Below are 18,766 nucleotides of genomic sequence, written 5' to 3'. Positions count from 1 at the left end.
CATATCTTAAAACTGTGCATACAGTGAAATTTTTCATGTTTTCTTATAAATGGTTATGAGTTACCTTGGAAAAATGATCTTACTAAGGCACGTGTTCTCTTACCTTTGGGGTATGTAAGGGTCTGCTGTTGTCTCCGTTAGTCTTTGTTAGTCTGTTGTCCTCACTGACTGAGTGGTGTGTGGACTGTTTTACCCTGTGCCCCATCCCCTGGTTCATCAAGGACACTCCAGATATGTCGAACCGAATGAGTTGAATACTTTATTTATATCATAGAGTTACATGTAGTTGCTCCCTTTCACTGATTTTCCATCATTTCCCCCCGCCATCTTTTATGTTACTCTTACTAATCCCAGATTGTCACTTAATGATTCAGCACATTATATTTAAAAATAGTATGTGTAAATCCTTAATTACTATTTAAAACTTGTTTGGGGCTATAATAATAATTAGAATCAAGACTATGAGACAATGATGGATATTTTTAACCACTTCCTTGTTTTTACCTCATTTGTCTTTGGGTACCAGCAAGTGTAGCTAAGAACTGAGGGACAGGATCTGCACCTTGTGAGTGTCCACACCTGTGCTTCAGACGCGGCTCTCTGAAAGCGGGTGCTGCAGTAGAGTTTGCCATGTGAGATGTTTCATGGGGTTTAGGCAAGAAGAGAGTGGAGGCAGGATTGAGCAAAGGGAGAAGTTCACCAGTGATGGACAGGTGTCTTAAAGCCAGAATTATTGGAATTGTCTTACATCAGGCTGGCATAGCCTTCACACCCCCACTGCCCTCTGTCTCTAAAGCAGGCTGCCCCAGGAAGGGCATGATCTTGGGGGAGGGGGCTCTGTAGCAGAGGCAGACCCTGAAAGAGCTGGTAGCTATAGGCCGTCTGCTGTCCTCACAGCTGGGCAGCAGGCCCTCCTTGAAGGAAGATCCAGGTGGCTGGCTGTGCTGACTGAAGACCTGTGGGAAGACAGGCCCATACTCAGTACATGTTTATTCCTGTGAGAGCAAACTCCTGGCCCTTTCAAGATGGATGGGGCCTATGTCGTCAAGTGCATACTAAGTGGCAGGTTGGTCTCCTCAAGGAATGGTGCCATTTGAGGGGCCCATCATTGGTCATTGTAGATGGCCTGTTGGATGTTGGGCGTTGGCAGTCAGCTTAGCCAGCTTAGCCTTGATAAGTCAGGTCCATGCTGTTGGGCTCATGTGCTACTGCGGCCACTTCAGTCATGTGCCCATACTGTCAACTCTGGGTAGCTGACAACTGAGGCTGGCTGACTCCATCTGACCGAGTCATATGTCAGTCAGGTGGTTTAGTACCTCTTCTGTGGTGTGTGCTGTCTGATGTACACTTGGCATCACTCACTCCCACTTGTTCACTCACAGGTCTACCCAAGACCTTTCTTTTTTTGATTAAAACAATTTTTTAAGTAATCTCTATACCCAGCGTGGGGCTCAACCTCAAAACCCCGAGATCAAGAGTCACATGCTGCACCGATTTAGCCAGCCAGGCACCTCTACCCCAAGACCTTCTTATCCCTCATCTTCCAATCTTTTTCCTTCTAGGCCTCTGACCAGCTGGCATGGCCACTTGCTTCTGCCATGAGTCCATCTATATTCTAACCTCAGGCTACTTTTCCCCCACAAAGTGGATGACCAGGTACATTGCCTGAAACTCTGCTCACTGGGAAGACTTCCCCTCATCGCTGTCTTTCATATTCCTCCCTGAACGATGCTGCGGCACAGTCCGTCTTTGGCTTGCTCCCCCATCCCTGACAGACTCATCTGCAAACCAAGCTTGGGCTTTTCCCTCTGCTTTCATCCTTCTGTCCTCAGCCATCGGCTGAGGGAGGGGCGCTCGTGCAGCAGTGGTGGGCCACCTGCTTGCGCAGCTTGTTTGTGCCTGCTGCTCCTGTGTGTGCCTGATTCTGGACGTACGGCCTCTGTCTTGGGATGGAATGTTGCTGGTCCCTTCCAAACTTCTGCCTGGGTGAGACTGACAGAACCCAGCTTCTGATGGGCACTTCAGCCACACGTCTGTTTCTGTCCCTTGGCCGTGCCTTCCATATCCACCAGGGCCCAGTAGCACACTGGGGGTTGTTTTTCAAAGGCATATAATTCTTTACTACAGATGGCATGGCTTTGCCCCAGAACACCACATACCAGCATTATGATTCTCCCAGTATGGCCGCAGACTCCCCTCAGCATCCTTTCCTGCCAACAATGTAGGATTTGCTGAGTATTGTGGCCCCTGCATCAGGGCTGCTCTCACTACAGCTTGGAACTGCCGAAGCCTTTGTCGCTGGAGCCACGCTCAAAGCTGGCTGCTTTTTGTGCCACTCTGGGAATGGGCTGGAGCAATATCCCTGGGTGGGGGTATACTTCCCCCTGAGCCCAGAGAGGCCCTCCTGGTGTTGTGCTTTCTTCTTCATTGTAGGAGGTGGACGATGCAATCATTTGTCTTTTACTTTGGACTGATATCTTGGTATTGAGATCATTGACTCTTTTTTTTTTTTTTTTTTTTTTTTTATAAATTTTTTAATTTATTTTTGGGACAGAGAGAGACAGAGCATGAACGGGGGAGGGACAGAGAAAGAGGGAGACACAGAATCGGAAACAGGCTCCAGGCTCTGAGCCATCAGCCCAGAGCCCGACGCGGGGCTCGAACTCACGGACCGTGAGATCGTGACCTGGCTGAAGTCGGACGCTCAACCGACTGCGCCACCCAGGCGCCCCGAGATCATTGACTCTTAAAAATGGTGTGGCTGTGGTAGACCCTGGAGTCTTGGTGGGGTTTATCTCTCACCCTCCAGAGCATGCGTGCTTTGCCAGGGCTTTTAGATGATAAACATGATGTCATAGATGTAGTGGAACATTACAGTGTTCTGCAGTATGTCCAGAAGGTCGAGAGTTCCTTGGACTGTTGTGACAGTGAGTGGGAGAGTTAATACAGCCTGGCAGCAAAACTGTAAATGTTGTCTTTTCTGTGTGAATGAACATAGAATGCGAACCATTTCTTATCTTCATTCCGATTGGGATGGAAAAGAATACATTCAGCAAATCAGTTCCTATACACTTTGTACCTGGGCTCATATTAATCAGCTCTACGCCGTAGCACCTGGTGCAGCTGGTACAGTCCGAGGTACTACGTGGTTGAGCTTGTGGTGGTCTGTAGTCATCCTCCAGGATCCATTTGTTAAACAAAGCTATGATGAAGATCGTCACTCCTGAGTCTTTGGATCCTTAAGGATGGCACTAATCTACACCATCCCCCCAGAGCGATACTGTTTTTGATACCTGTGTTGGGAATGGCGGTAACTTCGGTGGCTCCTCCTTGACCTTTCCCATTATGATGGCTCCTACTCCTCTTCTAGAGCAGTGTGGAGTGGTGCCATCTGCCAGTTTTGTCAAAGACAATGAAACATTCAGGGACAAGGGGAAACACTCACTGGGCAGATCTGTGTAGTCAGTGGACCTACTGTAAGCCAGACCTTGACCAAGATTCCATTTGTTACCTTAGCTTTGTATCACCCACTCTAATGTGTACTAGGGTGATCTATCTAGTCTCCTCCAAGTATCAGTGTTGATTCAGATGCTGTGTCCAACACTCCTTGAACACTCTGGATTCCCCTTTCCCCAACGTACAGTTATTTGGGTAAATGACTGTATACCCTTTGGTGGAAGGACAGGGTTGTCCTGTCCTGTCCAGGTCTAGTAGGGCCCCCTTCCTCCTGTAGGCCTGGAACTGGGTAAGGGATCATGACTTTCTGTTGGGGCAGCCTACCTTCAGCCTCTTGGTTATCCTTTCTAGATTCTTCTGGTGGTACAAACTAAGTATTATTTTTGCTAGCTACCCATTCATTTTACCTAAGGACACCATGTTCTGTTAACTACTTCCATGACTCTCTGTGAACCAGACCCCTTTGGTTGCTACTTTGATTTTGCTGGTTATAATGAGACCTGGTTTCTAACAATTAGTCCCATCATCTTGCCTCCCTTGTTTCAGAGTCTTGTCATCCACATTGCTATCAGCAAGCTCTGCTCTGTGACCACCTCTCTTACAGTCAGCCCTGGCCTGCAGAGAAGGCCACCACTGATCTTCCTAGTGAGGCTGGTGCCCCTTCACCAACACATTCCTTTTGGCCTTTGGCATGTGCTCTGGGCCTTCCCACGGAATATGAGAATCTGGTGTATTTTTCAGTCACAGATAATATATCTATTCCAATGTGTCCACTTCCTTGAGTCTTTGAACTACTTCCTTCTCTGTTACAGCAATTTTGGCATTTTAACTTCACTCATCGTGGGCCATTGCTTTTTCATGCTTTTAGGAGACATCCTAGTAGGCAGTTCCTGACATCTGGTGTCCTTGAATCCTGAATGTTCCCAAGTCAATTAACTCATTCCTAACTACTGTTTTGTTCTGGCCCTGTTGGTCAACCACTCTCATCTGGTCCCGTGCAGACTCTTGCCGCTGGCACATGCTGACTAGTTCTTGCAGTTCCTTTGGGATATAACCTCTCCTCTCAGCACCTCCCCAGCTGGGTTATGCTGTGACCTAATTATAGGTCTGTTGGCCGGGAGGGGAGACTGATGGGTGCTGGGACAGAGGGAGGTAGTGTTGCCTTACAGGGACATTGCCTTCAGACACAGGTGAGTGCTTGCTCTTAGTAGACAGGGATGGGCCACTTCTGAAGAGGCAAAAGGTTTCAGGGAGTCTGAGGAGTTAAACCTGTATGTCCTCATCTCAGGTTTCCAGGTCTCTTCCCTTGGTCAGTACCTTGGTTGGCCGTCAATTTTCTTTAGGGTCCATCCAATTCTGACCCTGCACTTGGTCCTGGTGCTCTTGGACTGATCCCTGCAGGTAACAAGAGCTTCTTTGTGTGCCTCCAACAGTCCGTCTGGCTTCCACTTGCCTTTCCTCCCCATCTCCTGTTACATTTCTGTGGACCACTGGTTCTCCAAACATCAGCTTTACCTGGGAACCTCTTAGAAATGCAGGTTTGTAGCCTTCTTCATCTGCTGAATCAGAAACCCTGGGGTGGGGAGCAAGCAATCTGAGGTTTAGCAAGCTGTCCAGGTGATCTCAAAGCACACTAAAGTTTAAGGGGCTTAGTGCAGCATCAGTGGTGCTTAGCAGTAGCTGTCTATCCCATTATACTTATAGCATGCATTTTCTCATAGTCTTAAGTACCTGGTACACTGCATCTGCTTCCGCTCGTATACCCTCCCAATTCACCATCTTTGAAAGATTCAGTTGGCCTGGCCATCTGGTGCCAGGGACTCCACCTACCACCTTGATGGGGTCCTCATTGCCAGTGGGTGCTAAGTGATTCAGATCCAAAATCCCTTCTTGTCTCTGGTTTTCTTGGTTCATACCTGGAGCTACACACACTGGATTCTGCAGAAGCAGATGCTAAGATGAAGTTTGGGTGCCCAGTGTTTCTTAGGGATCTTTGCCTGGGAGGGGAAGAGTGTGTAAGCAAGACTGGACAGAGGGATTATTTGGACTATGAGTCAGTCCTAACAGCCCCTGTCAACCTCGTGGTGATACAAGGAAGGAGAGCAAAAAAAAAGCATCAGTTTATGTTTTCCTTTTCCCATCTTGACCTCCATGCATACCCTATTCTGCCACCTCTCATGTGTTCTTCATTTCAGGAACCTTCTAATTTTACTCAGCATATTTGATCCTTTTACTGTTTTTTCCCCCCTATCAAAACCTGCTATTACTTTCGAGATTATTTTTCCCTTTTTTTTTTTTTTTTTTAGTATATTGGGAGTTTAGCCAAAGGTCAATTATTGTGTTATTTTACAAATAAGAGGAAGATAGAGAAATTTAGATCTAGAAAGTTCTTTATGTTGTCTGAACTCCTGTTATTGCACATGAGGAAATAGGTTAAATACTGGTGACCGGGCAGTCCTTTTTCATCTTGTTAATACTGTTCTTCCTACCAACCTGTGAAGGAACACATTTAAAACCTCTTTTATCAGATGTGAATCTAGAAAATACAGTCTATTTTTGAATAAAAATAATTTGCTACTTTACTATTAAACTCACTTTTGGTTCCCCCCTCAGGCCATCAAGCCCTGTCGCCCTATGACCAACAATGCTGGCAGGCTTTTCCACTATCGAATTACAGTCTCCCCTCCTACAAACTTTTTGGTAAGTTCCTAACAAAATCAGATTTCATTCATTTTATTTATTTAATTAATTAATTTATTTATTTTTTACATTTTTTAACATTTATTTATTTTTGAGACAGAGAGAGACAGAGCATCAATGGGGGAGGGTCAGAGAGAGAGGGGGACACAGAATCCGAAACAGGCTCCAGGCTCTGAGCTGTCAGCACAGAGCCCGACGCGGGGCTCGAACCCACGGACCGCGAGATCATGACCTGAGCCGAAGTCGGACGCTCAACCGACTGAGCCACCCAGGCGCCCCGGATTTCATTCATTTTAAAATGTAAATAGGTTGTGTGCAAATAAGTTAAAATGTGAATAGATTCAGTACTGATTCATTTTTTAAATTTTCTTTAAAAAATATTTTATTTTTGACAAAATTGGCCTTTATCATAATGACTTTTATTTTGCTTCCTCTCACTGTACTACCTTCTGTACCTTTTTTTCAGTTATGTCGTCAGTACCACATAGTAGCCACATACATAATAGCCATGACTTTTGGAGCTATTCATTGGAGCTATGGGAGTTGGAAGAATGCACAGAACACTTTTGCATCTCTTAAAAATCCGTGAATAGCTAATATAAGCTAGCAATCAAGAAGGTCTATTGTATTTATGACAATAGTAGTAATACCTAATATTTATCAACTGTGGTACCAGGAACCACTCTAAGTATTTGACATGTGTTAACCTTTTTCTCACAACAAACCAACGAAGTAGAATTATTATCCCCACTATACAGATGGAGCAGTAGTCCACGTTTTACTCTGAGGTTAAGTAACTTGCTCAAGATTATTCAGATAGTAAGGGTGGAGTGAGGATTTAAGACAGTTTGACTGCAGTGTGCATGACTGTTGGCTGTTGCCCTTTGCTGTGTTGTCTTTCACAGTGCATAATTTATTAATTCTGGTTACTTGTATCCAGAGATTTCAATTTCAAAATTAGATTGTTAGTGATTATATATTTTAACATTATCGAGAGATAGTTCATATACCATAAATTCACCCATTTAAAGTGTATACTTCATGATGTAATTCTTTTCACAGAATTGTGAAACCATCACCAGAATCTAATTTCAGAACATTTTCATCATCCTGAAAAGAAACCCTGTACTTAATGTAGTCAGTTCTTTTGTATCCCTCAGCCTTCAACCACTATTAAGAGACTTTCTGCCTCTATCATTAGCCTGTTCTAGATATTTCATGTGAATGGGATCATAGAAAATGTGATTTAGCTTCTTTCACTCAGCATGTTTTTAAGATTCACCCATGTTGTAACATAAAACTCCATTCTTTTTTATGGCCAAATAATATTCCCTTATATGGATATACTACATTTACCTGTTTACCAGTTGACAAACATTTGGCTAGTCTCCACTTTGGGGCTCTTATGAATAATGCTGCTGTAAATTTGTAGACGTTTCTCTGTGGGTGTATGTTTTCTTTTCTCTTGGGTATAAACCTAGGACTAGAGTTGCTGGATCATGTTGTAAGTATGTTTAAGGAACTACCAAGCTGTTTTCCAAAGTGGCTATACCTTATTATCTTGTCAGAAGTTCTTTCTATTATATTTAATTTAGACCAGCTTTATTTAGAGATATCCGAATAGAAAGTTAACAGTAATATTATGTTACTAATGTACAAAACAACTAATGTGCATGTGGATATTCTTTAGCGTGTTCTTTCCGTTCTTCACGTATATATAATGTTTAAAAAAATAGTGTTCAATACCTGTGTTAAAAACTGTCTTTTAAGTTACCAGTCTTGATAATTAGTTCCATAGTTAGCATCTAGGATTAAAAATGGTGGGTTACAAGAATAGCATAAGGAAGAGAATCTCATACACTTAGATTAACAATTGTATGTTTTAATCACAGATTGAATTTTCAGATAATTAATGTTTTTGACATTATGTGGGAATTGATTTGTAACTGTGTGTGGTGGGTAGCTTCTCTTTGGAGGGCCTGGAAATGGCGCTGTGAGGGGTTGTGCCTGTGGCACCCTGACGTCTTTCGGAGACTTTCAGGTGGTTGCTAGTCTTGACTATCGTGATCCTGAGTTTTTTTTTCCAGTTTGAGCTTTGAGTTGACTGTGCTATTATCTTGTTCTTGTTAGGACTTTTGTTAGGTCAGAAATATAGTTCAGTAAGAGTAGATCTGGTAGTATTGTGGGATTAAATACAACAAGTTCCTAGAAAATGAAGCCATATAGCCTTTTTCTCCTTTATGATACCCATAATAAACATTTTGATAGTCTCAGTATGTAAATATTATTGAAGCTAGAGAATTCCACCAACCAAGAGAATTCCACCTAAAATTAAACTTTTGTATAAAGTTGTCCTTGGAGTTTAGAAAAATGTCAGTGGAGTCCATTGTTGATAGCTTTGTATTCTTATGGATTTCTGCACATGCAAATTATATTATTTAATTCATGTTTTGTGTTTCTGTTTGCTTTCAGACTGACAGACCAACTGTTATAGAATATGATGATCATGAGTATATCTTTGAAGGATTTTCTATGTTTGCACATGCCCCCCTGACCAATGTAAGTACGTGCTAATTGACTGGCTTTCTCCTTTCCTGTACCCTCTTCTTTCTTTTCATTCTTTCCCTCTAAAAGTCAAAATAAATTTTTTTCTTCTGGCTTCTAAGTAACATTTACTTTGTGTTCCTCTGCATGAGCTGCAGGAAGTCTGCAGCAGTTTGTGTCAGGTGGGGGTGTGACATCTGTGCTAATGAGTCACAGGTTTGGTCCACATTAAATGGTGTAAGTAAACATGTGTCAGAATAACATTTTGAGAGTGTGAAAGATTGAAAAAGAAGGATAAACTGTGGATTAATGTGTTGAAGCTATTTTGAGTTGGGTGTCCTTCAGAAGAAGGTTGGAAAGTTTTAAGGAGCGGCTATTTAGTCTTGGAGCTATAGAAAAAGAAATAGCGCTGTGTACAGGACATCTGGACCCTGAATTAATTTCATACAAGTTTCTGCTTTCAAATCCCAGGACTATGTCTTCTTTAAGAGATTTGGTCTGACATACAGATTTGTGATATTTTTATATAGGTATTAAAGCTGCTTTGTTGGTAATTGGTTCAAATGGGAAGTTCTGTATCTATGAGTCAAAATCTTTCTCATTCAAAGCTAACAGTCTTGGTAATTGTCTTCTTCCGTATTCTAGTTGGACATAGAGTACAATTTGCTGGCAGCTCGAAAAGGCAGTACAGCAGTATACTTTACCCAGTCTAGATGCTGTTGTAGAACTTACTAAATTATAGCCGTGATGTGCCTACATTAAAATACAATGTTCTTTAAATCCTTTCTGAATTGGTTATAAGAAATTACATTTGCAGTTTAAAGAGTTATTTAAGTGCTGTTTACTCAAAATGTGAAATTCTGTTCCACTGGAGAGTAAAGAATAAAATTTGCCTAACTTTGTTCCTTTCTGTCATTCTTTTTTCTTTATAAGTAGACATGATTCTATAATAGTGATACTAATTTATTTATTTAATGTTTGTTTATTTTTTGAGAGAGGGAGAGAGAGTGCGAGCACGAGTGGGGGAGGGGCAGAGAGAGACACACACGCACGCACGCACACACGCACAGAATCTGAAGCAGGCTCCAGGCTTTGAGCTGTCAGCACAGGGCCTGACGCAGGGCTTGAGCACATGAACTGCGAGATCATGACCTGAGCCAAAGTCAGATGCTTAACTGAATGAGCCACCCAGGTACCCCAGTAGTGATACTAATTTAAAGCAGATTTCTTTTCTTTTCTTTTCTTTTCTTTTCTTTTCTTTTTTCTTTTCTTTTTGATTTTTTTAAATATTTATTTATATTAGAGAGAGAGAGAGAGAGAGAGCAGGGGAGGGGCAGAGAGAGAGACGGAGACAGAATCTGAAGCAGGCTGCAGGCTCTCAACTGTTAGTACAGAGCCCGACAGCTTGCGAGCTGTGGGGCTGGAACTCCCAAGCTGTGACATCATGACCTGAGCCGAAGTTGGATGCTCAACTGACTGAGCTACCCAGGTGCCCCAAAGCAGATTGTTTTCTTAATGGAATTTTTCTTACTCTACTATATATTTTATCCTAGAGAATTTTCAAGCTCCAGGCTCTCAGCTGTCAGTACAGAGCCTGACAGTACGAGCCCATGGGGCTTGAACTCCCGAGCTATGAGATCATGACCGGAGCTGAAGTCGGACACTCAGCCGGCTGAGTCACCCAGGCGCCCCAAATCAGATTGTTTTTTTAATGGAATTTTTCTTCACCATATATTTTATCCTAGAGAATTTTCTTTAGAAGATAGTTACATTCTAAATATAAAAATAAAATCATTTGATAATATATATAACATCTACCTTCAGTGTGGACCATAATATAAAACGAATGTAATGTTGGACCATTCTTTTTCTGAGATATAATTGACATATACCATTATATTAATTCCAGGTGCATAGTGTAATGATTCAACATCTGTACATATTGTGAGATGATCACCACAGGAAGTTTAGTAACATCCATCACAACACAGTTACAAAATTTTACATTGAACCATTCTTTAATAGTCTTTATGAAAAGCCACTAAAAGGATTTTGAATTTTGATGGTTTCTTTACTTTTTTTTTTTTTTTAATGTCTCAGGCACTCCAACCTTTTGTTACACCAAACCTCATAGTCTCAGAGTAGGAAAGGCCATTGGAAGTCCTATAGCCCAGCTCCCCCAAAATAATACATTTCTTTTTTCCCCTCAGTGGGCTTGTAAATATAAATAATTTAGTTACTATGAAAATATTTAAAGTTACCTATCTTATCTCTTATTTCCTTAGAAGTAGTATAGATCTTGGGATCCCTGGGTGGCTCAGTCAGCTAAACATCCGACTCTTTATTTTGGCTCGGGTCATGATCCCAGGGTCATGGGGAACAAGCCCTGTGTCGGGCTCCGCACTGAACATGGAGCCTGCTTAGGATTATTTCTCTCCGGGGTGCCTGGGTGGCTCATTCAGTTAAGCATCTGACTCTTGATTTCAGCTCAAGTCATGACCTCATGGTTTTGTGAGTTTGAGCCCGGCATAGGGCTCTGCACTGACCACTCGGAGCCTGCTTGGGATTCTCCCTCTCTGCCTCTCCCCCTTGTTTGCTCTCTCTCTCTGTCTCTCTTGAAATAAATAAACTTAAAAAAACAAGTAATCTCATCTTAACTTTCAGGCTCACCTTAATCAAAGGAGGAAAGCATTGTGGCTCCAGAGAAACCAGGGGTTTAAACATTAGTGAATTCCACTTACTAGCTGTATGGTTTGACATTTCAATCTTTATAATCCTTGATTTTCTTATCTGTAAGATAGAAGTATTAGTTGTAGCAATCTTACCAGCTTCTGGGAAAAATAAATGAGAGGACACATGAAAAGTGTTTGTCATGGTTTTTGGCACATAATACATGTTGGCATTTCTTATTTCGGGTAGTATGTCAGACCTTGGTTTGTGTCTTTCTTCTAATTCTTTTTTTTTTTTTTTTTAAGCCAGTTCTTAATATTTATGTGACCTTGGATGAGTGATTCTTTGCACTTTTTAAAAAGCCTGTCAGCACAGGGTTTGGCACTGAGAGGCTGCTAATGCTTCATTAATTGCAGTTGTTACTGTTGTTATGCAATAAAAGATAGGTCTGAAAAAATTCCTGGCTTCAGCATATATTTTATATAAATACTCAAGTTCTCCAAATTTGAGAACTTAACTCTGTAACGAGAAGATAAGCCTCATCATTTATGTTAGAGATGTTGATAAAATAAATCGAGTTTTAAGCTGAATGTTGTACAGTTCATAGGGATTAGATCCATCAAAGGCCTCTTGAATTTGAAATAGCCTCCCAGAAAAAGAATTATTAAATCGCTTTACTGATCTGATTCATTTTCTTGCTAGAGAGAACATATCAGCAAGAAGGGCATGCAAATGATGGTAACATTAGAATCTCAGCAAATCTAGTTCTGACAAGTTTTCTTAAGATCTTCTTGAATTGAAGTGGATTGAAAGCCTTGTTGGCTAAGTATAGAGCATTTGGGAGAATTTTATCCTTTTATGTAGTACATTTTCTATTACTTGCAATACCTGATATTATTAAAGATTTTGACAACATAACTAAAGTTATAAAGATATATGTATTAGATACATCATGTCCTGTCCTCAAAAACACAAGAAAACCCCTGCTTTTAGTTGGCTTTCCATTTCTAGTAGTCTTACTGCCCTGGATTTAGCTGTCCAGCACCTGGAAGTAGTAGAGTTAGAATGTAGACATTTAGGGAGTGTTTTCTGTTTCTTTTTGGTAGTATGAAATAAGAGTTGGTGTCAGTCAGTATTCAAACATGTTTTAAGAAATGGTAGGCATTTATATTATTTGATTGGCCATTGGCTTTGAAATAAATTGAGCTTGCCATATGTAGAAAAATGACAAATTCTCTGAGTCTTAGAGAGAGATGAAGGTTTGAGTAGAAAAGGAGACTTTGCCTTTCCAGAGTTGTATATCTCACAAGAACTCTAGTGGTGTGGGTGAGAGCCCAAAAGAAAATAAAGTATAGGGACACCTGGGTGGCTCAGTTGATTGAGTGTTGTTTGACTTTTGATTTCGGCTCAGGTCATGATCTCCTGGTTCATGAGATTGAGTCCTGTGTCTGGCTCTGCTTTGAGCATGGAGCCTGTTTGGGATTCTCTCTCTCTGCTGCCACCAACCGCCCCCCCCCCCCCCCCCCCGCCTCCCCTGCCCTTTTCCCCAGCTCACACATTTGCTCTCACTCTCTCTCTCTCTCTCTCTCTCTTTCGAAAAAAAAAAAAAAAAAAAAAAGAAAGAAAAGAAAAGAAATGAAAGAAAGAAAATAAAGTGTGTAGAAGAGAAGAGCTCAAAGAAGGAATCCCAGGAAGTGATTTTAGTTGAAATGATATGGGAAAGGACCAGTGGAGTTGCTTTTGCGCATGGTAGGAAGAATCAAGTTGACACTTTTGCTCTTTCTCTGACTGCCTCTTGGGCTATTCCCAAGGGCTCTGGTCCTTTTCTCTTCTGGATGCTCTCTCCTGAGTAATGTAGTCTCGCCCACGGTTTTTCCTCCCATGCATCTTCTGATCAAATTGATACTTTTGGCTTTGACGTGTGCTCCACACTCACATTTCAGATTGCCTTTTGGACATATCCACCTTGATATCCCCTCAAGTGCCTCACCTTCAACCTATGCAAAACTGAACTTGTCCTCTTCCTCACATACTGAATTTGAGGTATTCAGAGGACACCCTAAGAATTTCTTTGTATTAATGCCATTGTGATTTATCTGTTCATTAGGCCAGAAATCTAGAGATTATTCTCTCTTTCCTTTTTCACTTCCACATCAGAACAGTCATTGTATATTTCACTAACATCTCCCTTGTTTAAAATTTGCTCTTTTATTTCCAGTCTTCTCTTCATTTGGCTCCTGGACTGTTTTTTTCATCAGACTCCAGTCTGGGCTTCCAGTGTCTGGCGTTGCTCTACTATAAACCATTGCCACACTGTTTACATAGCAGCCCATCCAAAATGTAAACTCTCTCACTTAAAGTACTTGGGTAACCTCTCGTTGCCATAAGGATAAGCCTTGAATCGGTAACATGGTTTATACAGTCTGTAGCACACAGTTTATACTTTTCCTGTCTAGAATCTCCTTGCTTCTCTCTCTCCATGTGTTTCACGCCTGAACTGCTTAAAGACTTAGTCTTCCCCAGCTCCCTTTTCTCTTTCTTGCTAAAAACTAAACACCTGTTCTTTCCCGACTTAATTTTTCTGGATGACCTAGAAAATTTCTCCCCGTCTTTGCAGACTCAACTCAGATGTTACCTCCTCTTTGGTTCTTTTGTACTTTATACTTTTTTGTTTGCTTATTTGTTTTCAGGTGCACTTACACGTTACATTGTATACATTCTATTTGTACTTGTTTACATGCTTGTTTGCCTCTTTAGATTCTTGCCTTTTAAAAAAGGCTGTGGCTTATTTTAGAGTAACTCCGAACCTAGCATAGTTGTTAGCAAAGAATAGATATTTAAAAATATGAATAGGGGCACCTGGGTGGCTCATTTGGTTAAGCGTCTGACTTCGCTCCAGTCATGATCTCACAGTTCGTAAGTTTGAGCCCCGCGTTGAGCTCTGTGTTGACAGCTCAGAGCCTGGAGCCTGTTTCCGATCTGTGTCTCCCTATTTCTTCTGCCCTTCTCCAACTCGCACTCGCGTTCTCTCTCTCTCTCTCTCTCTCTCTCTCTCTCTCTCTCTCAAAAATAAATAAATATTTAAAAAATATGAGTAATACACACATTTGTAACTCAAATATTTTTATATGCTATAGGAATAAAGAGCTTAAAAATAATAGTGGCCTTAGTATAAGTTGGATTTCTTATTAGAGTTAACTATAAATTTCACTCAAATTAGCCACTATCCTTAAAAAAAAATGAAAAAGCACCAAAGAACTAAACTTCTTTTCTGAGAAACACATTTCCAGCAGATGGCATTATAAGACTATTTTTGTTTTTCTTATCATTCTTTTTGGTGGTAGAATTAAAGTTTGTTTCTGGTTGCTATGGTTTCTAAAAAGATTGCATCTATATAAAATCATCTGTGGACAGATTGAATGGCCAGAAAAGCCTACTTAACACATCTCTAGGCTTCTGAGTCTATTATTTTCCTCAGCTAGTCAGCTAACACACTACAGTGACCTCACACTTTCCCTCTCATTCCTTCCTTCCTTGAAAAATATGCTTATGGAAAACCTATTATATGTAGGCCCTTGGCTAGTGTCTGATGACCAAACAAAATAGATGTGGTTTTATTTCACCTGAGCCTTCCTTCATTTTCACACAGACCCTGAGTATTAGAACACCTAATGAAAGGTGTATTCTCTGGTGCCTTAGAGCTGTGGTCTAGAGCAAAATTTTCTTATTTACCAGCTCCCATTTGCCTTAGACAAGGTAGCTGATGACCCTGCCTTAGTTTCCTCCACTGTACAGTGGGGATAATAGCTGTGCCTATCATATAGGTGTATGTGAAGTAGTACAACAGTGCCTGGCTCAATAACTGTTAGCTATTATTATTTTTATTACTGTGTATGCTTTTGCTCCAGAGCCACATGGGCAAAGTGAGTTATGTGCACTTTGGTGACAGGAATCTATAACCAGTGGGTTGTCATCTAGCTGTCCCTGATGTACCTGAAGAGCTAAAGCTTCTGAAGGATTTTAAAAACCTGAGTAAAAGAAATATTTAATTGTGGTTTTATTAATACTTTAGAGGCAATATATTTGGTTTAAATGGGTTCTTATCATATTTATGCTGCTGCTAATATAACACGATAGTTAATTAAGCACCAACATTCTGCAGGCTTCCTATAGAGGCCAGGCTATCTGGGTTCTTGCCATTAAAATCCAGCAGTTGTGGTCAAAGCTCTGTGTATGGTACTGTTAGCAGCTTAGGTTAAGGTGAAACTTTCTCATTTGGTTCATGGCCTTCTGGGTCAGATAGCAAGTGCATGTGTACTGTGAAGGAAGAACTGAACCTATCATTTTTCTTATTGCAGATTCCACTGTGTAAAGTAATTAGATTCAACATAGACTACACAATTCATTTCATTGAGGAGATGATGCCTGAGGTAAGAGAAAAGGTTATTTAATAGCTTCATATAGTTTGCTCTTTTGTTTATTTCACACTTATTTGTTTAAAGCATTGAACTTGGTCAGCTCTGGCTATTTGCCATAGGAATGCCCTTAAAGTGTGGTGTTCACTGTTGAAAGGGCAGTGAGATGTAGCTCTAGGAGCAAGGTTAAAATTTGGGTCCTTTTTCAACTTCTACTGACCTATTTTGGAACTTCTTTCTCCTCATGTTGCATTTACTGATGGTAACTTTACATCTGTTTCCAGTTTGTTTTGGAAAAGGGGACAGATTTTGGTTATTGGTCGTTATCGGAGAGGAAATTAGAACAGTGAAACTGAATCTGATAGCTGTTGGAATAATCTTATTCATTATCTCCAGTGACAAGATCAGTGCTTGATTCATTTTTCTTCCCATATATTTACATATTTTTCCTAATTGTTTTTCATTGCGGATGCTCAGCAGCTGATTTATCTAAATATATGCAAGAGGTTTAAAATTCCAAAGCAAGATTAATGCGAATCTCAGAATGATTCATTGCCTGATCTTGAATTTAGTGGTGTCAACAAATCACACTAAGAAATAGCAACTAGACAGCAAACAAGCTTGTGCACTTAACATTTGTTGAGTCGGGGTCGATTTCCTGAGCCCCCAGCTCTTCTTGCGAACCTTGTTTAACAGTGCGGCTTTGTCACGGGCAGTGGAGCACTGAGGGGGATTGACGAGCACGACACACATGCTTAGCTTGTACCTGCTTCATTCTGAGCGAGTCCTGGGAATTCTACCTGTCTTTCAAAAAAAGTAAAGAGAAGGGGCCACCCCTTCATTCTCCAGCTTAAAAGGGCGTTTTTGCTTCCTTTTGATTTTTAAGGTCATAAGCCTTCATTTGCTGTTGTAAAGGTTGATGACTTCTGGCGTGATCTCACACAGGGTGATTTGTGAACCCTGAGCAAGACAAGTGGGAAGAATTAGGAGACAAGTCTCACTTGTAAATATATCGTCTGTTAAGCTTGTTGATGGGAGAAATTTTGGTACTAGGTTTTGTAGTTTTTCTTAGCCCTTTATTTGCCTTCATTAAGAATTTGAACTTTTTTGGGCACAAAAGACCTCTTTTTATGGTAACTCTGTAATAGTGATTCTGGGTGTTTGAAGGGTAAGGGTGAGCAGGGGTAGGGTTGGGGGACAAACCTATTAGAGCCTGTCAGTATGTGTGTGTGTGTAGTTTGAATTAACAAAAAGTCCCTAGGAGATTCTAATTCTGAGATTTATAAGTGGATTAGGAAAATACAAGGTTTTAATTTTTAAATGTCACATCATTTTATTTGTATGTTTGGAAGGGCTGAGTTCATATTTTTGTAGGAATTCTAATGGCATTATTGCCTACTTTATATAGCCAGCCAATTAGCTCTTGTAGGACAGTGGCCATATTTTTTAGGAAATTACATGATTTTAGTATAGTTTTAATACACATTTTTTAAGACATTTGACTGGGACAAGTTGAATCTTTCGTTGATATATATTTGCTGTAGTATAGTAATTTGATTTTGGTTTATTTTTCAGAATTTTTGTGTGAAAGGACTTGAGCTCTTTTCGTTATTCCTGTTCAGAGATATTTTGGAATTGTATGACTGGAATCTTAAAGGTAAATAATAGGATATAAAGAAAAGTATAGTGCTTATAAAAGAATATTGTAATATGTGTAAAAACTTATGAAAGTGGGGAAACAGTTGAAATTTCCCTTATTTTTGAAATACCCAGGGAAAAGTATATTATTCATAAGAACAGTTGTTATCATTTGATGTGAATAAGTTCTTATTTTAATACAGTTTGACAATGTTCATTAGCTAAAATTACCATTATCCATTATCTGATGATACCTCAGAAGATGATACCAGTTACTATGAGTAACTACCTTGATTTATGTACACTAGGGAAAATCTCATTAGTTAATATTTTAAATTTATTGACCTTTACTGTAATAAACTTCTTCTAAGCTGACAGTTTACTAAAACAGAATTTTGGTTAGCCTTCAAAACACACACATACACTTTGAGCTGTATCAGTTTAAAATTAGTTCTTTTTAATTTTTTTTTTTTTTTAACATTTATTTTTGGGAGACAGAGTGTGAATGGGGGAGGGACAAAGAGAGGGGGAAACACAGAATCTGAAGCAGGCTCCAGGCTCTGAGCTGTCAGCACAGAGTTGGACGTGGGGCTCGAACTCATGAACTGTGAGCTCATGATTGCTTAACTGACTGAGCCACCCAGGCACCCCCAAAATTTAGTTCTTAGATAATTGTTCATTCCTTTGGAAGTATCTGTATTCCATCAGTCATTGACTTACCTAATTTTAAAACAGTGTATTGATGGATGGCTTTTCAAACCAAGTTTTTAATGGCATTTCTCTCTTTACCCCCCCAGTTGTATTGATTAAAGTAGAACAGAATTAAAATACAAGCATATTATATCATGCAGTAGTTCAGTTATAACAAGTCTTTATATTTTTGGATTTCTAAAAATAGCTTTCCTGTACATGTCATATACTAGGTATATCCTTGGGGCCTTTATTCTCCTCTGACTTTGGGGACTCCCCTAACTGCAGTCTTCATTGGGTGTTTGTGGCAGTTACCACATGATTGATTGAGCCGTTGGGGAGAAGAAGGGATCGTGTTTTTTATGTCCCTACTTCTCTGGTGGTGTTTTGTTGTGGTTGTCATAAATCTTAGGAATTAAGTCGCAGCGTTTGTTTTCTAAGGCTGTTTTATTTATTTTTTCTTTCCTTTTCACTTGTTTGCTTTAGGCCCTTTGTTTGAAGACAGTCCTCCCTGCTGCCCAAGATTTCATTTCATGCCACGGTTTGTGAGGTTTCTTCCAGGTAAATCTTTTGGCTTGTCAGTGACCCAGTGTGATAGTGCATCTGAAAATAAGCCTGCCGTTCTCCTTTCAATCTTTATGGACAACTTCCCA

At 40.5% G+C, this 18,766-nt stretch overlaps 1 protein-coding gene across 7 annotated transcripts in view; it reads left to right on the top strand.

The window, feature by feature from the left end:
* The window catches only part of DROSHA (drosha ribonuclease III), a 125,369-nt gene that overhangs the window by 24,185 nt on the left and 82,418 nt on the right, over window positions 1–18,766 (top strand). For all 7 annotated transcript variants that reach the window (XM_078444603.1, XM_078444605.1, XM_078444602.1 and 4 more), the window contains 5 exons: window positions 6,070–6,156; window positions 8,629–8,715; window positions 15,729–15,800; window positions 17,361–17,442; window positions 18,600–18,674. In XM_078444603.1, the coding sequence (XP_078300729.1) occupies window positions 6,070–6,156; window positions 8,629–8,715; window positions 15,729–15,800; window positions 17,361–17,442; window positions 18,600–18,674 (403 nt within the window). The remainder of the gene's footprint in view (window positions 1–6,069; window positions 6,157–8,628; window positions 8,716–15,728; window positions 15,801–17,360; window positions 17,443–18,599; window positions 18,675–18,766) is intronic.

The sequence above is a fragment of the Panthera onca genome, chromosome A1 (assembly GCF_046562875.1).
Source record: "Panthera onca isolate mPanOnc1 chromosome A1, mPanOnc1 haplotype 2, whole genome shotgun sequence".
NCBI lineage: Eukaryota > Metazoa > Chordata > Mammalia > Carnivora > Felidae > Panthera > Panthera onca.
This window is presented reverse-complemented; position numbering and strand designations above follow the sequence as displayed.